The sequence below is a fragment of the Eschscholzia californica genome, unplaced genomic scaffold (genome assembly GCF_041429995.1).
Source record: "Eschscholzia californica isolate CP2 unplaced genomic scaffold, dmEscCali1.0.p SCAF_5, whole genome shotgun sequence".
Lineage (NCBI taxonomy): Eukaryota > Viridiplantae > Streptophyta > Magnoliopsida > Ranunculales > Papaveraceae > Eschscholzia > Eschscholzia californica.
In genome coordinates this window covers 4,397,781-4,423,299 of record NW_028238472.1, presented here as the reverse complement: position 1 = coordinate 4,423,299, position 25,519 = coordinate 4,397,781, and the positions used below count along the sequence as shown (strand labels likewise).

Genomic DNA, 25,519 nt, shown 5'->3' with positions numbered 1-25,519 from the left:
TGTTTAATTTGCGGGCAAATTGGAGTTACATTGATACAAACAAGTAGTTGTTTGATACAAACCATTGTTTGTTTGTTCGATATGTTTCCGAAAAAAAACTATAACAAACGTAAGAAATAAAAAAGCGGTGGAAAACTTGTTAGAGAACAACAAAATTATAGTAAAAAACAACACTTCGAAGTAAAAAACTGTTTCAGAAATAAAACCACCCAAAAAATTACGCCCAAAGTTGTTAAAGACAAACTCGCTAAAGGCATTCTCTAAAATCGTTAAAGGCAATGTGTGTATAAGTGGAGATCCCTCAATTCATATTTGACCTAAAAACACAATTGATTTCTTAGGTTGTCGCGACCGACTATCTCCGACTGCGACTTAATAATAGAAATTTATTATTTCTTACTCTTCCTTCTTCTTCTCTCTCTACGCTCTCCGGTGATGTGGCCTCTTCATCGGAGCCTTGGAGAACTAGACCTTCGTGTAGATCTGACGCTCTAGATCTAGATGGAAGGACTGGAAAACCAGACCCTTTGTCTAGTTCTCCAGACATTCAACAAAGGGGAGCCCCTTCACGCGGATTGTCTAGAGAGAGAGAAAGAGTGTAGAGAGAAAAGAAGAAAGAACAATTTTTTTTTGAACTTGAGCATTGATTATAATCCTATTTCGTCAATTTGTTTTGACCAATTCTTGGATGAATACGCTGTCTTTAATAATTTTGGACATTGCATCTAAAACTTCTCTAACACAACTAAGAAAGAAAAACAATTACAAAAAAAACATTTAGGAAAAAGCACTAAGAAAGTGGAAGATGTAGAAGTAAATAAGGAGTAGGATATAAATGTTATTTTTGGATTATTGGTGCCTTTTTGGTAATTTCACCATTTCCTTTTTGTCATTTTGAAATAGTAATGATTTTTCCAGTTATATACCATACTTAAACTACAAAATCATCTAATTATTTAATTAATTATCACAATATCATAATACAAATTAATGGTTAAGATCCTTAGTGAACTTAAGTCAATCATAAAAGAAGGAAACCAACTTAGAAGAAGATCACCCATATCTCTATGCCATGATTCAAAAGAAATTTGACTTCTCAATACAATGCAATTTAAGACCATAATCTTTTAGGTATGGTCCTTACAAAATATATTGAAATTAATAGTAATAATGATTTTACTTATACATGCTCTTAAACAAATGTTAAGACATAATTTTTTTCCGAACTATAAAATTGTGAAAATAATAAACTATTGGAAGATAGTTGAACATATTACTTGTCAAATTTAAAAAGAATTAGTTACTTAACATATGGTAAGATTATAACAATTATCCCCAGGCTCATGATAATATATAATTTCTTTCTATTTTAAATAATCAAAAAATAGGAATCTGTACAACCTTTGTTGAAAGTTGAAATTCTACTCGTTAAAAGTAGAATTTTTTTTTATGATTTATCACATAGTGGAACACCCTGATTATAATACCAAAATGTAATTATTTTCTCTTATTAATTTTTTTCCTTTTTCAATTGTGAATATTTTTAAATATCACAATTTAAGAGTTGAATATTTACTTATTGAATTTAGAAAGAATTAATGAGTTACTTTATGCTTCAATACCAATTACTTTTATTTCTTAAAATAAAAGAAAAGATTTTTCTTATTAAATTTAATGTAAATATGGCTTGCTAATTAATAATGAAATAGATAAAGGGAAATAAATAAAATATATTTGAATTTCATGATACTAAATCTTTCTAATTTGTAGTACCTTTTTTAGCTACAAACCATTAGAAAGAATTAATGAGCAAATGCTTTAATAACATTAACAAATATAACTTATTTTGTGTTTGAAATTACAATAGAAACAATCTTTAGTAAATTGAATGTACATATTTGACAGCTAGGTAATTATAAAATAAATATATGGGGGGGCATAAAATGAACTTTGGAGGGGTAAACTATGACAAGTAACTTTCTTGTTTTTATTTCTTTTTTTCTCTTTTAATTTTGCAAGAATGGGTCATTTGTAAATTGAGAAAGGGACATAACTTGAAAAATTAGAGGAGTTTATTGTAATTATAAGAAAAGGTAGGGACTAGTGTGAGGAAAGTACCAATTAAATTCTTGCATATATGCATGCATATATACACATAACATACATTAAATGCAGAAAAAATAAGGCAAACAACTCATAAAGCAAAGAAAAATGAAACCAAAAAAGTAGTATAAAAAACAGTGAGAGAGAGTGGGTGTGGGATGGGACAGATCTTATTGTGGGGGAAAAAGAAAAAAAAACCCTTCAATTTCACCCTCTCTAGTTTCACTCTCAACTTTCTCTCTCTATATTTCTCTATATTTCTCTCTCTCTATATTTCTCTCTCTCTATCTCTCTCTATCCATTTGATAAGGAAGAAGATTGTATGAAGCACTGTGAAGGTTAATTGTACAAACCTGCTTTTGGTGGAGAACCTGATGCCTCCTTTGATGTGTGAGTGGGTGGTTCTCTCTCTCTCTCACTCTGTTTCTCTCTCTATCTCTCTATATTTCTTTCTCTCTCTATCTCTCTCTTGGTTCATCTCTTCTTTGTCCATAAGTCTGAATTTTTTTTCTCTCTTGTTTAGATATTGACTTTCTCTCATAACCCATCAAGGGAAATAGCTTCATAAGAGAAGGTTTGTGTGTGATTTCATGTTTTTTTTTTGATAATTAGAATTTTTTTTTTGAGATCTTGGGTTGATTTCATGAATCTCTTCATGGGTATTTTTTTTCTCTTGATTACTTATGAAAACCCCATCTCTCAGTCTCTCTCCCTTTGGTTTAGTTTCTTTTCATGAAATCTGTTTATTTTTTCTCAGTTTTAAGCTGATTTTCTACCAAATCTTTATGATTTCATGTTTTCTTTTAGATTTCTGATTTTTTGGGGTTTATTATTTTTGAGATTCTGATTAAGGGTATTCACTTAATTTTGAAATCTTTAATCATATCATCCAATTCTCTCTCTACTCTATTTCTTGGATTCCTTCTTAAAAAAAAATCCTAATTTTTATGTTCTTTCTCTATTTACCCTAACTTCTGATATAAATTCTTCTTCTTCTCCTTCTCTTTATGATCTTGTGATTTAGATTCTAAAAAAACATCTAAAATCTTACTGGATTTCTTCAATTTATTTCCTAGTACTGTTCATAATCCGTACAAGATTTTATTTTCTTGTAAAAGTAATCACATGAAATAATATTTTTACAGTCTGATCTTCTTGATCTTATAGATTTTTTTTGTTCTTCAACTATTATTTAAGGTACTTAATAGAATCATTTCTGAGCACATAAAATAACGATTTTGGAAGCTTGTTTTTGTGTGTGTGGGGGGATTCTTCTTTAAAACTTCTGATTTCATTTTTGATTTTTTTGCAGGTAATAAATTGAAAGATTGAAACAAGTATATATAAGTGAGGGTTTGTTTTAAGGAGTTAATTTGAATTTGTTATGCTTAAAGGTAAGAAGATAAGTTTGAGGAGAAGAAGTTTGTCTTGTGTCTGTTTAAGAAACAGCACAAGATCAAAAGAGAGTTGTTCTTCAGATGTTGTTATCATCTATTGAAAACAATCCATCAGATCCCCCATGTTCTTCTTCTTCTAACTTTTCAGGTTTGAAAAATGATGAAAGGGTTTCTTCTTCTTCTACTACTCCTACTGTTGTTGCCTTAGAAGAAAGGGTAGATCTACTAAACCCTTCTTCTCTTGTTGATGATAACCATCTTCCTTCCTTCTCTATAAGGTAATTTCTTTACTATCATCATCTCTCTTCTTTTTCTTTTTCTTGTTCTTGTTCTATTCTTGTTCTTTGGGTTGATGTTTATAAGGGTTTTATTCAATCAGATCTAAAAAATGTTCCCATGGTGTTTGATTTTATGAAAGATTTTTCGAAAAACTTCTTGTTCTTGTCTATCTTATCATATGATGAGTTAGTTCATTGGGTCTGTATTTTTTTTTTTGTAATTCTTTTTTTTCTTCTTCTATTTGGTCTCTTCTCTTTTACTATTAATGACTAATCTAGATGTTTTGATTTTACTTTCACTTTTGATTTTTTTTTGTATCATTTCATGTTCCATTTTGGTCTTGGATTCCATCAAAACTATTTGTGATGAATTTCTTCCTTATCTTGGTTTGATTGAGCAAATTGTTCACTCAGACTTATGACTTTTGTTACTATTGAATTTGTTTGATTTTGTGATTAATAGGTTGCCTTTTTTTTTAGGATATCATACAATATTTTTTCTTAATGGATTTCCTTTTCTAGTCTTCACTGTTTTTGACAATCTTAGTTATTGCTATATGTTAGTGTTTACTCTCTAAATTCAAAGATGCTTTCTTTTGCAGAGATTATGCTTTTAAATCAAGGAGTAAAGGTATTGAGAAGAGTTGGCCTTTCCCTCAAGAGTATCTTCAAGTTTGTTTGAAGAGTGGTCATAAAGTTCCATTACCGTCTTTCGAACCTCCTGATTTGATTAAAAACAATACTGAAACTAGTCAAACTGTCCCTGTCAATTCGAACAACGAGGTAAATATCGGCTCAGATGGAGAATCACAGCTTAACGAGTCGAGTTCTAGCTTACCAGTTGATGAGTCAGTAAAAGATATTCCGGATCAAACTCAATCTATTCGGAAAGAGCAAGAAAAAACAAAAGAGGGTCTTTCAGGCACCGTTGTCTGTAGATTATCGACAATACCAGATCTGGATGAGATTGGAGAAGAAGGTTTTCGAGCAATAACTAGCGATGGAGATAATATAGTAAGAGCAAAAGCTTCTTCACGGGCCGCTACTGAAATTCAAGTTAATCCAAGAGCATCACAGAAGAACATTATTCCAATTGAATTAGAAAGTAAGAAGTCCAAATCTATAGAGAAAGTGGGTTTATCTGATACCCACGGAGTTGAAGATATTGTGTCGAATACAACAACAATCTCAGAACCCATGGCTTCACAAGCTTGTCCTGTTTGTAAAACATTTTTGTCGACTTCAAATACCACCTTGAATGCTCACATAGACCAGTGCCTAGTTGAGCCATCTACCTTGAAGACGACTAAGAAGTCTAGATTAAGCACACATAAAATAAAGCCGACACAGTATAAGACGATGGCAGATATCTATTCAAGAGCTAAACCTTGCACACTTGAAGAGCTTGATGAGAGAAATGGTACAAACTGGGCTTCTGATTTAAGCTCTCCAATTGCTGATTTAAGCTTGCCAGCTGTAGATTTGAGTTCGCCTGCTGTAGATTTGAGCTCGCCTGCTGCAGATTTGAGCTCGCCTGCTGCAGATTTGAGCTCGCCTGCTGCAGATTTAAGCTCGCCAATTGCAGATTTAAGCTCGCCAATTGCAGATTTAAGCTCGCCAATTGCAGATTTAAGCTCGCCAACTGCAGATGCTGAAGTTCGCGCTGATGGCAAAAGGAAAAGGGTTTCCGGAGGAGATGATTTTGAGGATACCAATATCGGAAGTGCAGTTTATTTTGATTCAAATGGTACAAAACTTCGAATTTTATCGAGATTAGATGATTCATCGGTGCCAAGATCAGGAGAGAACTCCAAATCAAAGAAACATAAGAATGAGGACAAAGAAAGCAATATGCGGTTGAATGGTAAGATGAAACATCTTGGAGCTAAAGATACGAAGCATCAGAAATTCAAGTCTCATAAGAAAAAGTTACTCTCTCTCAAGTCGAACGTAACCAAGGTAGGCTTCTGCCCTTTTTCTTTTGGCCATATAATTTGTATTTTCTCTTAAGATATGGTGGTTATCAGTCTGGTTAGTTCGATTTGATTTTCGTTCTGTGTGTTCTTTAAATCATGTACAAGTATGAAAATCTGGAAGTTTCAAATTTATCTAGGAATCTAATCCACAATGTTGTCATGTTTTTAATAGGTACCCGGGGTTCCTGGAAGAAATAATGGACTTGATGAAAACTGTGAGAAAGAAGACTTACCATCTGGACTTTCTAAAGGTTCTGACTCGGCAAATCATGTTAAGTTGGGGCAGTGGGTATGTGCCAAACGGACTGATATGCTGAAGAAGCCAAATGAGAAGCATGCACGCCGAGGTCTACTAATGAAGCGTGATCCATCCATTCGAAGTAATCAGTCAAATGTCAGCCACAGTTCTACTGACACAAGATATGTCCAAGAATTTCTTAAACCATCAGAAAGTCCCAATCTTTGTCAGAAAGCTGACAAGGAAAAGTTTCCAAAAAGAAAGGAGAATCTCAATCTGTCAGACAAGAATCATACTTCACCCATGCATTCTAGGTCTATGATTAAATTTTCGAGGTCTTCCCAGAGTCATGCATCTTCTTCCAGGAGCAAGAGATCAGAAATTCAGAACAATGAAAACTTTGAAGGTGAAGGCTCGCCCAAGAGGAGAATGACAAACCAACCTAAGAATCATAATCGAATTTTACTAGGAGGTCAGAAACGCTCTGCTCAAATGGACAATGTTATGTCTGATGAATCTTCAAAGCCGAACTTAAATGACGATGGAAATCGTTGTCCCTTAACAAAATCTCGCATCCGTAGATGCATGAGAAAGGCAATTGAGAGGGCTGGGAAAATGCGACAGGATGTGGATCAAATTCGACTTACCCGTAAGTTTGATAGAAAAGATAAGTTTATAAATGAAGATATGCCTAGAAATGAGGCATATGTATATGAACGAGGAACAGAATCTTCGAGATCCTTGGGAATGAGAAGTTATGAAGCTTCACAAGGTTTTGAGGTGGGAATCAGAACTTCAACTACAAATTCTGGTGCAGGTACCCATTCCGGAAATAGCATGGCATATGCTTCTGAAGAGGTTCGACTTAATGGGGTAGACACTATTATGCAGCAGACGCAGTCTGACACAGAATATACTTCTCGACGCCCCATTTCTAGATCCTGTGAAAGCTTAATGCCAGTGTTTAGGAAAGCATGTGCCCTTACCGTTACCCAACCCAACTGCCTCCAGTCGTTCGAACAAAACGAGAGACATTTATCTGATGTTCAAGCTTCATATTCTGCCAAAAGTATAAGCAACAATCCTGAAGGTCGCGAGGATGTGGATTATAGGGTTGGAGGAAAATCTCGGGCTGAAACCGCACACACAGATTGTGGAGATGAAACAATATCAATCCCAGGACCACCAGGGTTCTTCTTGCCGAGTCCCGGGGATATTAGTTCAGAGGTTCATTTTGAAAGCTCATCATTAACTTCGAACAAGCTACCATCTTCTCGAGATCGATCTTTGATGGTTGATAGAGATTCTTCAGAATCTCCTCTTTCTGCAACTTCAACCATCTCTCAATTGCGTATAGCAATGCCTGAAGCAAGTATGGAGCCAAATTCACTAGTAGGACCTCCACGAGTTCTAGAGAATCTTGGGCTAGGAGGAGATAATACTGCATTTTCAAGTGCAAAGAACGTACAAATCCCAAAAAGGATAAATTCGGAAATGGAGAGCATAAAAACTACTAAAGAATCTCTCGTGGAGGAATCTATGGAAGTATCTGATGACCCTCCATGTCAATGCTCAAGGAAGGAGAGGATGCCTTGGGATGATTCCTTAACATATCAAGATATACAACTTCTGAGACAGAGAAACTTGGCGCCGTCAGTGCCTACTTTGACGAAAGCACCATTAAACAATAACCCGATACTAAAACCTGAAGTATCTGCTTCATCTAGTGGGTTCTCTAGTTCGAACTTCAACCAAAGAGCAGTTCGCGAATTGGATTTACCTAACAACTCTGATGCTCTGAAGACATCTTCATACGGTGCTCATAAGGCCAGAGATGTGGATGATTTTGGTTCTGCTAAATTATCTCAGCAAGTTCCTCCTGTTCCGTCTAATTCAAATCCTGTGCTAAGGTTGATGGGTAAGACTTTTATGGTGGTAAACAAGGTGGAAGATTCGTCATCGAAGCTGAAAGAGTCTCCACCAGTTGATCCAGATCCAAATTATTCGATACTTCCCGGTTTTTCTACTGCCAATATGACGAGCGAAAATGGCAGTTCTCTGTATCGAATGGCTTCTGATGGTTCTGTGATCTTCAACCATGATATCTATAACCCACTTCTGAATCGATTTGATAACAATCTTCCAAACACTCCTGGAAGTTGTAGTTCCTCAGGTAACCAGTTTACAAACTCTCAATCTCTAGCAGGAAATCATGGCTATAATCATCAAATGGGAGTTTTTCCGATGTCTTTCCCAAATGCCAGCTCGCAACCTCAAGAAGTGAATTATAGCGATAATCACCATATGAGAAATTTCCCATCGTCCTTGTTATCAAATGGTTCGAACAATATGAATGGTCGGTTTCAGACTCTTCAAGATAGTCTCCCTGAAAGATCAAACTCTCTGTTCAGATACAATGATGGAAGAAGCGGCATTGCTACTTCACAAGCCAACCAGAGTCCTGCTTCTGCTGGTTATGTTTCTGCTAACCCCATGAATGAGTTGATAGCCCTTAATGGTTCTCCTGAGAATGAAGCGGATTTAAGCCGAAACTATACAGAAGAGTCCAGGAGGAGACATATATCTTCTCCTTTTGGTGGTGGTGGTTTTCTTCCTTCATCACAACCAAGTCCTAATCTGAGACAGGTAAATGATCCATTCTATTCTCACCGATCAGTAGATAACTCTTTTCAACAGAGGGAATCACTCGCAGGAACTTATCCTATGCTCTGCCCAAGAGGTAATGCGGGTAGTCCGGCAAAACCTGGAAGTAATTCTGTAGGCCCAGTATATCGTCGGCCAATTCTCTGAGCTTTCGCAGCAATGTTCTCTCTATTTGCTCACCCATATCTTAGCAATCCTTTTTACCGACTTTATCGAAATTTCAGAGGGGGAGAAAGTGTTCTTCTCCAACAGTTCCTTGGCCTTTTAGTAGATCAGGAAGTTTCAAGAAAGATAGATAATTTTTTTTTCAGTTTTTGTTATATGTTTTGTTATTTTGAACTGAAAGTTAGAAGACATGTCTCAATAGTTGTCAGTCAGCCTGATATCTGCAAAAAATGCAGTCTGAAACTTATGGAAAAATAGTTTATGTTTATGCACAAATGTTGATGAATAAATGGGTGAATTTAGAAATACAATCTCTGTTATTATTAATTATTTTGCAGTTCTTTATCGATATTTTTTTAAATGCTAAATGTACAAAGAATCTTTGACAAGATTCTTGAGAAAATGTTAATCGAACGGTCCCGATCAAAGTCAAACTTTGAAAAACTTTGATCAACTTTTGTCTTTTAGTGAAAATGAGTCATTAAGTCAAGAATTTTGTCAAAGACTTTGTACATGTAACACTATTTTTTTTTTTTTTTCGAAGTTAGATCTGAAGTCCGGCTTGAGGTCTAAATTGACTTGAGTCAGATTTTAGAATATTTGTTTTTGTTTAGCTTGTAATGTCTAAATTGTCTGAATTGCTGATTGGGGTTGATTTTGGATTCACTTGAGTTATTCAGACGAGCTAGGTACAAATATCGAAAAAAAAACACACAGCCTAACAAGTAACAACCTAGGTCTCTTTAGATGGTGTCTTTAAAGTTTCGTGTAGTCATTTATATATTCTGTTACTATTTTCTATCTATATTACTTTATGACGATAGTGTCAGATAATGGTTTTTCATTTCGATGTTACCACATTATGGATTTTATAATAAGGGCATTAGTTTGATTTTTCGAAGCTAATGATGGTTACTTAGTTTTTAATGACATTTAAAAAATTCAAAATTCGATTCTTCCTCAACTAAATTAATAAGTTAGAGTTAGAGGCTAATATTTGTGATTAAAATAATTGTAAAAGCTAAAACAAAATAACCCATAGTCTTAGCACTAAGCCGATATTGTTGACTTCTCTTAAACTTAATTAATAGTATAATCAATCGATTAAATCCTTAATTAATCTCTCTGTTCCTCATTTTATAAAAAGGACCCGACCATTTCCTCTTTTATATTCACCTCCCTGGAAATGTTAAGATTTATTTATAACAATCAAAACAAAAGTTTCCTTTTTATTTACCACCTTCTTCTTAGCTCAAGAGAGAGAAATAATGAGATTTTAGAGATAAAGAAAGTGAGAGAGATCTTAATAGAGAGACAGAGAAGGAATGGGACTGGTGATGGGGGTGGTGGACCTGGTTGAAAAGAAATCGAAAAATGTTATTTGGTCTGAATTTTGAAGCTACCCACATGCCTAATGGTGATGTGGTCGACTCCAATTAGTCACCCTATATGAGAGAGAAATGACATGACCAATTAGAACTGACCACATCACCATTTGACCTCTGGAGTGCTCTATAATTGATGCTTAATAGCATCACTCCAAAGAAGTAAAAGGGTATGGGGAAGGTCTAATGACACTTGACATAACTATTGAAAGTGTCATTTACAACCAAGTTTGAGGAAGCCTTGGGTATCAATTGAGCGCCTAAAGCACTTTGTCTGGAGGCCTTGAGGCCCCCAAGGCTATGATTTTTATTTTCTTTGTTCAAATTTTAATAAGAATTATTTGACTATCATGAATAAATGATAGTCAAATACAATTAAACATTACGAATCAAACAAAAATAAATATTTTGAAATCAAATTCGAACTAATTTAGATTTCGAGTAAAAAATTAGACCGACCGAATTGTTTTAGGTTGTGTTTGTTATTTTTGCAGGAGTCTCTTTCTTCTGACACAAATGGACCTATAATCAGTCTATATCAACCATTCAGATAGCTCAAACCTCATGAGTCAGACAAAAATCACCACTATAAATCTGACTCGAGTCAATCCAGTCGACCTAGAGTCATATTTGATGATGTCGGACTTAGTAAAAACACAAACACTACCATAGTCTGTTACACCCTGCTTAGGCGATGTGCGACCCCGTCAATCGATAACTACATGCATATATAAGTACATTAGAATAGTCTTTAACATTAAAGAAGCATCTAAATGAATTTTTATCTAACAAATAGAACCACAATCTTTGAAATTCAAAGTAAAGTTTAACAACTTCATCAAAAAAAAAAAAAAGTAAAGTTTAACAAAGAGAACCTTATGGCAGGATCACATGAGATCCTATCTTGCATTTTGTGTTATACACTGAGTGGGTCTCTTCCAAAGTAAACCCTTCAAATTCATCTCCTCAAAAGAAATAAATGTCTATTCATAAGTTAGAACTTGAAAACTCAAAGCACATCTTGTTCCTATAAATGTTCTAGCGAACGATCGGACAACCATCTACGTTAATACCGGGTGCAGTAGGGCACGTAGCAAGAGGACAATGATCATCCCAATCTAATCCCCACCAATTCACTCCATATATACCTTCTATACCAAGCGTAAAAGTTGTTAAAAGGGCCACAAGAGCAGCCCCAACAGAAAGCCCATTACACAAATCGTAGTTGTACTTAGCCCACCAATCTTTGCGTTTTCTATACACAAACCAGTTAAAGATGACAGCAACCGTGAACCAAGACCAGAAATGGATAGCAGCAGCAGGAGGTGAGTTTCCTATTGCGCCTAAAATAAGAGGAACGTTAATAAGTCTAATCCACTTCTTCTCAGGGTACTTATACCCTAGAAACCAAGCTAGCACTGTTACAACCACTCCAACTGCGAAAAAGTAATAAAGATTCCTGTATTGCCCATAAGGTGCAAAAACATGGGCCGGCCCAACTCCACCCCAAATCATGGTGTTGCTAAACATTCTATGCTCAGCTGGACATGTCCATGGGCTTCCTATTGGAAGTTTGCTTTTGTCGCAAATGTTGTCTACACTGCCCAAAATCCACCATGCTGTACTAACGCTTGTTGAATATGCGAGGAATGAGCCCACAACCTGTAGATGTCAGAACCATATACAGACTATATAAGTCATGATACAAGACATAAAACATGCTATCAACGTTTTTAAAACAGAACAAAATGTTGGTCAGTCGACTACTGAGAATTAGCGACTTAGCCTTTTTACTCTTTTTTTTAATGAATTGCTTTTTGTTTTAACAAGTAGCCTAGCAACAACTTCAACAACAAAAAAAAGTAGCCTAGCAACAAATATGTTAATTAATAATTAGAACTTAGCCCCAAACACTATATTTTGTTAGTCCAACTTAACAATCAAATATTTACCTTATTTCAAAAGTCTTCTCATCTCTATATTTTCTTACTAGCATAAAAGGGTTGTTATCAACGACCTTCCACATAATATTTGTTTCTGAAACTCTCGTTCTTTTAAACTGAATAGAAATTTTGTCAAACTTCAACCGGTCATACTAAGTGCAGAGTACTAGGGAGTACACCAAGTGCATTCCAAACTTAAACACGTCATTTGATAATTCGTTGACTCTCTTTAACTTAAAATGGATTAGTTGATGAGAAATGATTGAGAACAAGAAAATCCAGACATACTCTAGACATAGATTATATGTGGCTTGCCGTGATTCGTTGTCTAGTGAATTAGAATAATCAAAAACACGAATCACAACAAGCCACGTAGGATGTATGTCTAGAGTATGTCTGGATTTTCTTGTCCTCTATCATTTTTCTTAGTTGATTATGCAATGTAAATTTGTTTACCTGAGCTAAGAATAATGACCTTGGAGGAATCTTCATGTAATGACCAATTTTAAGTTCGGGAATGATCGTCATGGTTGTACTAATGGTGCAATAACAATAACTTTTAAAAGTCAAATTTGCAAGAGGGTGGCCTGGATATAGTGAACCCATTATCAACTCCGAAAGCGAGGAAATATCAAGGATTCCCTGCACTCGAATAAGAATACCAACTCTTAGATTTCAAGATAAGTCAATTAGCATAAACTACTTCACATAAAATGATAATAGTTCTCACTTGGCCTGTGGTAGCAGCAATCACACCTGAAGGAAGAGTTAGAATGAAAGGGAGTAAGTATCCCAATAGAACTCCCCAATATGGGAGTTGAAAATCTTTGCCAGAATAGATTGAATTGACTATGGCAAGAGGTATCATGACAACTATGATTATATAAAACCACCATTTCGGAATCGGTTTATAGGACTTCATCAGCCTATTGTGAACATCATTAAATTGGCTTTTGCCTTTCAATGCCTGCTCTAATACATTCCAACTCTCTCTGCATATAAAGTTCATCCAAGTTAAGTGATCCATTAAGTAAACGGAAGTGCTAGAAACACAAAAGATTTTGACAAAAGAAATTACTGATGGACTTGGGTCTGATGTCGTGCTAAACTTGTGGCGGGTTGCTAAACTTGTGGCTCCGACATTTGTGACTTAATAGGCTCCGACACTTGCTAAACTTGTGGAAGTTGTGATATTCATCTCTCAACGGTTCAGGATTTAGTCAAACTTTCAAACCACAACCGCCACATAAGCTGGGTAACTTCTTTTTCAAAATCTTTTGTGATTTTAGCATTTTCTTTAAGTAAATAAAGTTGTGCCACATGGATATTAAGACCTCGAAGTATAGCCTTTCAACTACGACATATGACTAAAGGGACAAGAAACAAGTGAATAGATATGGGGTTTTGTTCCCACTTTAGACACCCATGCCCAAGCACAACAGGTATCAGGCTTTGTTCTTAGCAAAGGCTCCACGAGCCCACCAAAATGCCTTGACACTTATAAAGCTTGAGCGTACACCTATAACCCAGGCCACAAACTCTCTCCCAATCAATCTAGGACTATCAGTGCACACTCACATTTTCTTGTCTTAGGTCCTTTAGATACGAAATTTCACAGTATAAACATACTACTAAATCAAGCCATGCAACACAGAAAACAAATAACAAGAAAGAATTGTGATATTGTAATTAATCACCTTGCATAGTGAAGAATGAAGTAAGTGAAAGCAGCTGTTTCAGACGCAAAATTAAATCCATTGGAGAAGATAAGGAAGATACCCATATTGATATTTGAGTAGTTATCATAAGCATTTTTGTTAAGAGTCAAATCTTGATTAACAACTCGGGAGACATTATAAGTTTGTCCATTAAAATCAAATAGATCACTAGAGAATAAAGGGAATTTTTTCGCATCGTATAAATTCGTCCAATATGAGATAGGAATCACTATGTACGCGACTAGAATGAAACCGACCATTGTATTAACGATCGAGAACATAGGAAGAACTAAGGGATTAGATAAGAAGGCGGTTATAGTATTCCAGTCTAGTGAAAATGAACCAATCCCAAGACCATGAAGACCAGAACCAATTTGTTGGGCAGTGACAGAATTTTTCCATACCAAACAGAGAAGCGAAATAGAACTAATAGAAGGAAAGAAATGGTTTGGAATGATATGGTAGGCAAAGCTTAAGACAGCTATGATGATGAAAAATTGTAGTCCTTTTAGTTGTCTTTTCGCTCTTCTAGTGTCCTTTTCGTGTAACAACCTACATAGAGAACATGTAAGTAAGAAAAATGCTAGGGAACAAGAAAAACTAAGTAGACATCCTATACCGATTGACGTGATTCGTGTTTTCGATGAGAGAGAGAGAGAGAGAGAGAGAGAGAGAGAGAGAGAGAGAGAGAGAGAGAGAGAGAGACCTATACATAGAGATCACAGGAAGATTATAAGGCCACCACATATGAGGAGAATTGACAAGGAAGTTCATGAATAGTCCAGCAAACCCATAACCAACCATCTGGTGAAAGAACATGGATAAGCAAAGGAGTTAGTTCACACACTATAGGGCATGCATGTGATAGTCTGGGAAGCTCCCAGTCCCGGAGCCTGGTTTATATCTACGTTCACAAGTTTAGCAAGTGTGGAAGCCTATTAAGTAGGCTCATAGAGCCTTTGCCAGGAACAAAACCCCGTACTGATGGACTTGGGCCTGATGTCGCAAGCAAAGACACTATCTATAACGGGTAACTTTTTAGCCTGGTTATATCTACGTTCACAAGTTTAGCAACTGTCGAAGCCTATTAAGTAGGCTCATAAAGCCTTTGTCAGGAACAAAACCCCGTACTGATGGACTTGGGCCTGGTGTCGCAAGCAAAGACACTATCTATAACGGGTAACTTTTTAGCCTGGGTTATATCTACGTTCACAAGTTTAGCAAGTGTCGAAGCCTATTAAGTAGGCTCATAGAGCCTTTGCCAGAACAAAAACCCGTACTGATGGACTTGGGCCTGATGTCGCAAGCAAAAAATTTCTACCAATCACAGATGACTCATTCGTGTCGAACATGACTTTTATATTAAAAGTTTATGCACATGAAGAGAAAAGCTAGGACTTCAAACCCTAAACAATTGCTAGAATTTTAGTCCATGGCCATAAAAACTAAGAACAAATGAATCTTATGCATATTCCTAAGGATCATGTCTATCCTTTCTTCTTCTTCTTATTTTTTGTTGAAAATCATGTCTATCTAATTATAAAAGAAAAAGTCATTCTATTTCTATTACAAACTCTAAATAATTATAAAACTAAAGAGTTTGCCAATAATCCTCGATTGGAGTGGTTAAGCAACTGTTTGATGAACTCTATGGACAGAGGTCCTAGACATTTGGTTTTCAGACTCTTTAGCAGATTTCTGAAAATGATAGAGTTGACCTAGAATCCTCAGCCATTGTTGTCGATGTCTTATATTTTGGTAATGTAAATAAATAAAGAAAAATAGTAGAAAAGGCTAAAACAATATACCTACTCAAGACCTAAACAAGAACCAACCGTCCATCAAGAGAGTAAAAAAGGTAATCAAGACTCAAGAGAGAGACAAAGTTGACCTTGAAATTAGAGTCGTTGATTTCGTTTAGGTCTGAGGTAGACTTTGACTTTTAGCCTGTTCTAACATTGTGATTCTGTGACTTACCTGAGTAGATTGAACTAACACAAACGACCCCCAAAAACTTATGTTTTTGTGGTAGAAAGCTTTGGCTATCGTAACAATGATTAGAGCATAAGGGTTTGCATAGCCTGACACAGCAAGAGTAGTCAACACAAAATGCTCTTTGATATTGAAAGGACCTGGATTCATGGAAAATGTCCAATTTGTGATTGGTATTTTAATGGGTTTTGTTGGAAGTACTGCTGCCATTAGTCTCCCAGCTGCTAGGGTGAGGATTGTGAAACATGTTGGATCGATAAAGGCTGGGGTTTGACGAAATCCCAAGAATTGTGTGAAGAAAGCTATGAAAATGCATAGAAATGGACCTAATAGCCATGTTCTAAATGTTAAGACTGGTAATGTTGGATCATCTGTGGTTGGAACAGTTAGCCTGACTTGCTCAATTGGTGAGTCATTCATATCATCTTCATCTGCAAAATACCAACCATTCTAAGTCACTTAGTAAGTTAGCTACTTAGTGTGTATGTGTGTGTGTGTGTGTGTGAGAGAGAGAGAGAGAGAGAGAGAGAGAGAGAGAGAGAGAGAGAGAGAGAGAGAGAGAGATGAACCTGCTGGTTTTTCTTTAATCTCCATGAGAAATGTTCTAATGGGTGGTTTTGAGATAGTAGCCCATGGTCATAGGTAGCTAGATATATGTACAAATAACTAATAAGGAAATATTTAAAACCCTAAAAGCATTTCCTTATTTATGGGAAGGAGAATATATTTGCACAATATCCATACGCAGCTTATCCATTTTTAAGACAAGAAAGAAAAAACTCATGCATGGTAATTGGTAAGGACAAACCTAATATGCCTCAATGCTTGGGATTTCTATCATGTATTCATGTACACAAAGAAACTTACCACAATCCACAGTAATTCAAGAAGGTATGACCCAAATATTCCATATATATTTTGAAGTTTGCGAAGTAACTATTGTTGGTTTCGGTGTACCGAGTCAACGAGTTGACTCAATGAGTCTCTAACCGGATCACTGGTGAAACTGGTTACTACTTTAATTTTATTTGTAAATCAATTAAAAACACTTTCTTTCCAAATTAATGGAGAAAAACTAAGGAATAAAACAACTCAATATCTTTCGTATTTCTAACCGATAATGTCTGTTATCCATAACAGATGATTCGTAGTCGAATCTCAATATCGATTTAAGATCGGAAAGAGGAATTGTATCCTTCTGTGTTTACTGATTTATTACTTTAAAAAATCAACACACTTCTGATTTGGAAAATCAGAATGTCTTTCATTAAGAAATCAGATAGACTAAAAAGAAAAATCGGAGGATAAGAAGAAGAATAATTTTTAATCGAGGCGAGGTATTCCTCTTTCCTTAAGACAATTGATGCCCTGTATAGTACCAAACAGTTACCGGCGTTTGTCTCCCAGGATACAACGATTAACCTTTCGATTCAATGGTACTTCGAATCAGAAAGCAGTCGAACTTGAAAGTATACTAACCTCTGACTTAATGCAAATGGACCAAACTTCTTGCTTATGAAACTCCTTGAAAACTCTGCTAAATCTTTCTCTTAGACACTCTAATATGATCTTATAACAATGCTTGACACTCTGGAAAAAACGGATTGAAATTTGGAGTTCATTTGGGTCCTATAAATAGGTTTCGAATAGATGCATTCATAAGGGACACTTCTATTGGGTTTTAGAGACGCATCTGTTGGAAGAAAGAGGTGACAGATCACTTAGTTCCAACAGTTACTGTCGGCTGAGATTTTGACCGTCTGATCTCGCTCAAAAGCGCGGAGAAAACGCCCTCCGTTAGATCTGATGGACTTATATCGAAACCATACCGAAATCTGAAGGAGATCCGCCGTTGGATGGGGTTTCGGGATGATCCCACCTCGTGCCCGACACGGGCTTAATGCGATCCGTTGGATCTGGTGCATTTGCGCGGAGTGAACGCGGGCCGTCCGATCTGGACGTGTTCCCTTTGCGTAAATGGTCCCCAAACCAACTTTTCCTTATTGCGATTTAGTCCCTAATTAACCAAAAATCGATCAAACTTCAAACTTGAATATCTCATTCATCCGGAATCGGATTTGAGTGATTCTTGGATCTAAACTTAAGAGCTCGACGAGACGAACACAATGTTGTGCTTCGTTTCCGAGTTTGACGACTTGAACCTATCCAAAATCATCTCCGATTCCAACAATCCCCCACATGAATGAATATTCGAGATTTCCTATCATACAGACTTACTAGACTGACACACTGACAGTGACAGAGGTTAGAGGCGGAATTTCGCTGCATTGGGATAGATAGCTTGCGGCTTTGAATCTTCCGTAGTGAGTAGCCATCGGGTTTACAAAGACCTTAGTGAACTATGTCTTGAACTGGGTCCCATGAGTTGTAAACCAACGAGTAACTATCACACAGCTAGTTCCTTACTTTCAAAAGTTCTCGGTTGTGTTCATTTCGGCCCTGAACAACCTGGTTTTCATGTGTGCTCTAGAGAAGTCGGCCATTACGACCTTCTCATAGAACCGGCATCAGTTCGCACATATATAGGTTATCCGTAATAAGGTATTCTACTATACCTCACGTTAGACTCAAGTTCTAAGTTTTCAGATTCATTAAAAGCTTAACGCTTAACCTCTCATTGCAGCAACACTGATGTCATCCTAGGAATGTGTAAGAGATAAATCTCTTTCAGTGTTCCGTTCGAGTCAGTATATAACTTCTGTTTTCCCGTTAAACCTACATCTTGGGATCTCCAGTCACATAGGTTGGGTTTACGTTATGACTTTACTCATTTACTTTATGCCAAAGTCCCATTCCCCTTGATGAAACAATTACTAACTCTCTAGGTAACCCTTTTGTAAATGGATCCGCTAGGTTATCCTTAGATTTGACATAATCTACTGTTATGACTCCTTCTGAGAGTAATTGCTTTACAGTGTTATGTCGTCGACGAATATGTCGTGACTTACCGTTATACATTTTACTATGTGCTCTTGCAATAGCTGCCTTATAATCGCAGTGTATTTTTATTGCAAGCACCGGCTTAGTCCATATAGGAATGTCCTCCAGGAAGTGTCGCAGCCACTCTGCCTCTTCTCCTGCTTTATCCAGAGCAATGAATTCGGAATCCATTGTCGATCAAGCTATGCATGTTTGCTATGAGGATTTCCATGATATGGCAGCCCCACCCAGTGTGAATACGTATCCACTGGTTGACTTGGTATCATCAGTATCTGAGATCCAGTTGGCATCCGCACATCCCTCTAATACTTCTGGATATTTGGTATATAATAGTCCATACTCTTTTGTCTGTCTCAAATACCTGAGTACCCTTACTATAGCCGTCCAATGTTCTTTACTTGGATTGCTAGTAAACCTACTCAATTTACTAACAGAATAGGCTATGTCTGGACGTGTACAATTCATCAAGTACATTAGACTTCCAATAATCTGTGAGTACATTAACTGGTTTACTCCTTGACCACGATTTTTCATCAAATGCACGATCGGATCTATCGGCGTCCGAGCTAAACTCATATCATTCTTGTTGAATTTTTCTAGAACTTTCTCAACGTAGTGAGTCTGAGATAATTTTATCCCAGAAGAGCATCTAGAGATTTTTATTCCGAGAATGACTTCAGCCCTACCTAAGTCTTTCATGTCGAAATTCTTCGACAACATTTGCTTAGTTGTTTTTATGACATCTATATTATCTCCCATAATAAGCATGTCATCTACGTACAGACATAGGATTACACATCCTTTAGCAGTGACCTTAGTGTAGACGCACTTGATACACTCATTTATTTTGAACCCATTTGATAACATTGCTTGATCAAATTTCAAGTGCCACTGCTTAGGATCCTGCTTTAAACCATAAAGCGACTTCACTAACTTACACACTTTCTTCTCTTGGCCGGGTACCACAAACCCTTCGGGTTGAGTCATATAGATCTCTTCTTCCAGTTGTCCATTTAAGAAAGCTGTCTTTACATCCATTTGATGTATTTCTAGATTGTGGATAGATGTTACCGCAATTAGCAATCTTATTGACGTGATTCGAGTAACAAGAGAGTAAGTGTCGAAATAATCTAGACCTTCTCTCTGTCTGAATCCTTGAGCCACAAGTCTGGCTTTGTACTTGTCGATTGATCCATCTGTCTTCAATTTCCTTTTGAAGATCCATTTGCAACCTAATGGTTTGCAACCTATCGGGAGATCTACTAACTCCCATGTATGGTTATTCATGATGGACTCGATCTCACTGTTCACTGCCTCTTTTCAAAAAGGAGCTTCTGAAGTTGACAAAGCTTCTTTGTATGTCTGAGGCTCACTTTCTAACATATAAGTTAGAAAATCAGGACCAAAGGTTTTTTTCTACCCTTGTCCTTTTACTCTTTCGAGGCTCTTCCGACTTGTCCTCTACTAGATTTTTATCTCTTTCAGAGATTTCTTTATTTTCTTCATTTCTGACTCTCTTTAGAGATTTTCCTCTAATATAGATTTACATGGAAATATGTTTTCAAAGAATTCGGCATCCCGTGATTCTAAGATTGTATTTATATGTATATCTTCTATATCAGACTTGTGAACCAGGAATCTATATGCACTACTATTTTCTGCATATCCAACGAAAATACAGTCTATTGTCCTTGGTCCTATTTTGACCCGTTTAGGTAAAGGCACCAGGACTTTGGCTAGACACCCCCACACTTTAATGAATTTAAAGGATGGTTTTCTGCCGTTCCACAACTCATAAGGTATCTTACCTATTTTCTTGTGAGGTAACTTATTTAATAAGTAGTTGGCAGACAATATTGCCTCCCCCCACAAGTTCTGAGGTAACCCAGAACTGAGTAATAACGCATTCGTCATCTCTTTCAGAGTTCGATTCTTTCGCTCTGCTACACCATTTTGTTGAGGTGTATAAGGAGCAGTAGTCCGATGAATGATGCCACTTTCGACACAAATTTCAGCGAAAGGGGATTCATACTCTCCGCCCCTATCACTTCTCAAAATCTTAATTTTTTGATTAAGTTGATTTTTAACTTCATTCTTATAGATTTTGAATTTCTCTATTGCTTCATCTTTACTTCTTAGCAAGTAAACGTGACAGTACCTTGTACTATCGTCTATGATGGTGATAAAATACTTTTTACCTCCTCTAGTCTGAACCATTTTTAAATCACATGTCACTGTGAATGAACTCTAATGGTTCTTTACTTCTTTCAACAGAATGAAAATGAGTCTTTGTCAATTTAGACTCTACACACGTTTGACATTTTTCCGAAGAATTAATATCAAACTTTGGGATTAAGTCCATGTGCATTAACTTTCTCAAAGAGTTATAATGAACATGACCTAGTCTCTCATGCCAAATATTACAAGAATCACAACATAAGCTAATGCTTTTTCTTTATTAATAATATTTGGAGTTACAGTTGCAACATTCAATTTAAAGAGCCCCCCACATAAGTACCCTTTTCCCACATACATCCCATTTTTGGATAAAACAAAATTATCGGAAACAAATACAAGTTTGAATCCGTTCTTGCTAAGGAGAGATCCAAACACGAGATTCTTTCGAATGTCTGGTGCATGCAAGACGTCATTTAGGGTTACTTCTTTTCTTGAAGTGAAATTCAGGATCACTTTCCCTTTACCCTGAACTTGACTTGTTGCGGCGTTTCTCATAAACAGTGTCTCGCCTTCTTCAAGTTTGGTATAAGTGGAGAACATGGCTCTATCTGCACAAACGTGCCTCGTGGCCCCAGTGTCGATCCACCATTTATTTGAATCTCCGACTAGGTTAACTTTAGAAACAACCACACATAGGTTCATATTCTGAAAGTTTTCGGCATGGGTAGGACCAACACTTTTTACTGTAACTTCACCAGTACTTGCCATCTCTTTCTGTCTTACACAGAAAATTAGTTCAGTATACCGAAGTAAACTTCAATTGTCTTAATATTATTGGTTTCGGTGTACCGATTAAACGAGTTGACTCAATGAGTCTCTAACCGGATCACTGGTGAAACTGGTTACTACTTTGATTTTATTTGTAAATCAATCAAAACACTTTCTTTCCAAATTAATGGAGAAAAACTAAGGAATAAAACAACTCAATATCTTTCGTATTTCTAACCGATAATGTCTGTTATCCAGAACAGATGATTCGTAGTCGAATCTCACTATCGATTTAAGATCGGAAAGAGGAATTGTATCCTTCTGTGTTTACTGATTTATTACTTTAAAAAATCAACACACTTCTGATTTGGAAAATCAGAATGTCTTTGATTAAGAAATCAGATAGACTAAAAAGAAAAAGAAAAATCGGAGGATAAGAAGAAGAATAATTTTTAATCGAGGCGAGGTATTCCTCTTTCCTTAAGACAATTGACGCCTTGTATAGTACCAAACAGTTACCGGCGTTTGTCTCCCAGGGTACTTCGAATCAGAAAGCAGTCGAACTTGAAAGTATACTAACCACTAACTTAATGCAAATGGACCAAACTTCTTGCTTATGAAACTCCTTGAAAAATCTACTAAATATTTCTCTTAGACACTCTAATATGATCTTCTTACAATGCTTGACACTCTGGAAAAAACGGATTGAAATTTGGAGTTCATTTGGGTTTTATAAATAGGTTTCGAATAGATGCATTCATAAGGGACACTTCTGTTGGTTTTTAGAGACGCATCTGTTGGAAGAAAGAGGTGACGGATCACTTAGTTCCAACAGTTACTGCCGGCTGAGATTTTGACCGTCAGATCTCGCTCAAAAGCGCGGAGAAAACGCCCTCTGTTAGATCTGATGGGCTTATACCGAAACCATACCGAAATCTGAAGGAGATCCGCCGTTGAATGGGGTTTCGGGATGATCCCACCTCGTGCCCGACATAGGCTTAATGCGATCCGTTGGATCTGGTGCATTTGCGCGGAGTGAACGCGTGCCGTCCGATCTGGACGTGTTCCCTTTGCGTAAATGGCCCCCAAACCAACTTTTCTTTATTGCTATTTAGTCCCTAAATTAACCAAAAATCGATCAAACTTCAAACTTGAATATCTCATTCATCTGAAATCGGATTTGAGTGATTCTTGGCTCTAAACTTAAGAGCTCGACGAGACGAACACAGTGGTGTGCTTCGTCTCTGAGTTTGATGACTTGAACTGATCCAAAATCGGCTTCGATTCCAACAACTATAAAATATGAGAATGAATTCACCATCACCATTCCAACAAACCGTAGCCAGAGATGCTCTTCCAACCATGAAAGCAACGTCCAAGTTAATTTTAAGTTTACCTTGATCTGGGGGGATCCAATTCTGTGTTTTCTGATGAGAGCTCTCTTCATTGAGTGCCTCTAGATTTGAATTCGAGCATGAGAAATCCTTTAATAAAGTCAGAGCCTCTTGAATAATTTTATAGTTATTTGAAAATGTGCCTTCGAACGCACATTTATTACGAGTTTTCCGTAACCACTAGGCTATATAAATTCGGAGTGCAATAATCTCCTCTTCTTCATTACCTACTATCCATTGGCATTGTAACTACGGGAAGCTTTCATCACCGTCAACTCGCAGATTTAGCGGATAGGCCAGCCAAGTTTCTCTAGCCACTCTACACTTTCGAAATAAATGGTCCAAATCCTCATCTTCTTCTTTGCACATTATACATGTTTTCGAGGCTTGTAGATTGAATTTTAGTGATCTCATCTTAGTTGGTAATGCATCATGTAAGAGCCTCCATAAAAACATTTTAACTCTTGGTACTAAGTCAATCTTCTTCCATATCACAATCCAAGACAATCCATACTTAGGTCCATTCTAGCTGATGAAGATGGTTTCTCTTGATTAATAGTGGTATAGAGGGATTTTGAAGTAAACTCCTCTTTCGCCGTATGTACCTGTATCAATTTGTCGCTCATGCCTGTTTTATTTAAAGGTATTTGCAATATTGCTCTGACCGAGATCTCATCAAAAATATCATCAATGATACCCTTCTTCCACTCTCATTGTTGGTGTATAAGATCCCCAACAAAAAAGAGGTTTGGGACTACTTGATTTCGTAGTCTTTTACTTGGCTTAAAGCCTCTTACGTTCGGTACCCACGGATCCTCCCCAAATTCGAGCTACTGGACCATCACCCACAAAATAACAAGTTCCATCTTCTAAATTTTTTATCATTTCTAGCATGCTTTTCCAAGTAGAGGTACTGGACTGTTTTGCTTTATGGGTCCAAAAGCTTCCGTTTTTTTTAGGTATTTGGCCTTCAACAGTCGAACCCATAGTGCTCTTGGTTCTTGTATGAAGTGCCAAGTCCGTTTTCCTACCATTGATTGATTGGCCATTCCCATATCTCTAATGCCTAATCCCCCTTCTTTTTTACTTTTTTACATCTTCTTCAAATTTATGTAATGCATCTTGGATTTCTACATATTGTGTCCCCACCAAAAGTTTCGTTGACATTGCTCAATTTTTTCAATAACTCCTTTAGGCACTATATTGGTTGATAGGAAGTATATAGGTATAGATGCGATCTCACTTTTGAGTAGTACAGTTCGGCTGGCATGAGATAAAGAGCTATGTTTCCATCCCGATAATTTCTTCTCTATTTGTTCACAATAAAACCATAGGAGGCTAATTGTGCTTCGACTTCAATAAATAATTGCCCAAGTAAACATCGTCTTTCTTCACCTCCTTAACTCTCACTATGCTTAAGCTTTTCCCCCTTCTAACTGGATCACAATTAGAACTAAATTGGGTAGAAGATCTGTGGTAATTTATTAACTGAGCTGAGCAATTCGTATATCTATCCAATATAATTTTCAATTTCTCTACATTGAAATCCGAGGCTCCACCGAAGAAGAATAAGTCATCCGCGAACATAAGATGATTAATACTTGGTGCATAACGAGTTACTTTAAGCCCATTGTAAAGACCACTATTTTCTACCTGAAGCACCAATTTTGTAAGAGTCTCTGAACAAAGAATGAATAAATATGGGCTAAGTGGGCATCTTTGTCTGAGCCCCCTTTTACTGAAGAAATGACCTTTCTGTCTTCTGTTTAATAATATTGAGAAAGACGTCGTAGTTACACCGTTCATTATAAGCAAGTGGGTGTTTGCAATTATTCCAAACCACTTGAGAACCTCACTGAGAGAATTCCAATCTACCCTATCTTAAGTCTTTGCCATATCAACTTTAAGTGCAAAAGATCCATCTTTAGCCGACGTATTAGCGATAGATAGAAATATCTCCTGAGCAACTATTATATTATCACATATCTAACGACCTGGTACAAAAGCGTTTTGGACCTCGGGTACTAAATTTCCAAGCAATGTTCGAATCCGATTGGTGATGATTTTGGTGATGATTCGGTAGAGAACATTACATAGAGCAATTGGTCTGAAATCAACTGGAGTTTCGGGTGCCTGCGTGCACTTTGGGGATTAATGCTATAAAGGTATGATTCAAGTTACCTATAAGTTAGCATGATTCAAAAATGGTTTTGATTTGAGACGTCACCTCATCGCCAATAATACTCCAACACCGTTTATAAAAGCTAGCAGAATATCCATCAGGTCTTGGTGCTTTAAATGATTTCATCTTCTTGATTACTTGCCAAATTTCTTCCTTTGAAAGTACAGTGCTAATCAT

General features: G+C 36.6%; 2 protein-coding genes across 10 annotated transcripts; one reads left to right on the top strand and one right to left on the bottom strand.

Moving 5' to 3' along the window:
• Positions 1-2,162: 2,162 nt before the first annotated feature.
• On the top strand, positions 2,163-9,127 carry LOC147536437 (uncharacterized). Of its 8 annotated transcripts, none has more exons than XM_086641267.1 (6): positions 2,183-2,493; positions 2,627-2,677; positions 3,416-3,497; positions 3,649-3,778; positions 4,381-5,737; positions 5,927-9,127. In XM_086641267.1, the coding sequence occupies exons 3-6, from the start codon at positions 3,488-3,490 to the stop codon at positions 8,801-8,803; spliced, it is 4,374 nt and encodes a 1,457-aa protein (XP_086497393.1). In that variant the 5' UTR covers positions 2,183-2,493; positions 2,627-2,677; positions 3,416-3,487; the 3' UTR covers positions 8,804-9,127. The 8 variants fall into 8 exon arrangements, with proteins under 8 accessions (XP_086497394.1, XP_086497393.1, XP_086497399.1 ...); XM_086641270.1 differs by having other exon boundaries at positions 2,259-2,497; XM_086641268.1 differs by lacking the exon at positions 2,627-2,677 and having other exon boundaries at positions 2,163-2,493.
• Positions 9,128-10,984: 1,857 nt separating this feature from the next.
• LOC147536436 (oligopeptide transporter 5-like) lies at positions 10,985-23,394 on the bottom strand. 2 transcript variants are annotated; one of them, XM_086640980.1, is made up of 8 exons: positions 23,061-23,394; positions 16,429-16,795; positions 15,845-16,290; positions 14,574-14,671; positions 13,847-14,419; positions 12,880-13,141; positions 12,606-12,791; positions 10,985-11,868 (listed from the first exon to the last, which is right to left on the bottom strand). In XM_086640980.1, exons 2-8 carry the CDS (start codon positions 16,451-16,453, stop codon positions 11,245-11,247), a joined length of 2,214 nt encoding a protein of 737 aa, XP_086497106.1. In that variant the 5' UTR covers positions 16,454-16,795; positions 23,061-23,394; the 3' UTR covers positions 10,985-11,244. The 2 variants fall into 2 exon arrangements, with proteins under 2 accessions (XP_086497106.1, XP_086497107.1); XM_086640981.1 differs by having other exon boundaries at positions 16,727-16,795.
• Between the last annotated feature and the right edge of the window lie 2,125 nt (positions 23,395-25,519).

Coding starts and splice junctions, on each gene's coding strand:
- LOC147536437 (XM_086641266.1), top strand. CDS start 3,582: ATGTTGTTATCATCTATTGAAAACAATCCATCAGATCCCCCATGTTCT. Junction 3,779..4,380: donor CTTCCTTCCTTCTCTATAAG/GTAATTTCTTTA, acceptor TTTCTTTTGCAG/AGATTATGCTTTTAAATCAA. Junction 5,738..5,926: donor TCAAGTCGAACGTAACCAAG/GTAGGCTTCTGC, acceptor TGTTTTTAATAG/GTACCCGGGGTTCCTGGAAG.
- LOC147536436 (XM_086640980.1), bottom strand. CDS start 16,453: ATGGAGATTAAAGAAAAACCAGCAG. Junction 14,420..14,573: donor CCTGTGATCTCTATGTATAG/GTCTCTCTCTCT, acceptor TTCTCTATGTAG/GTTGTTACACGAAAAGGACA. Junction 12,792..12,879: donor TTGCTGCTACCACAGGCCAA/GTGAGAACTATT, acceptor ATTCGAGTGCAG/GGAATCCTTGATATTTCCTC.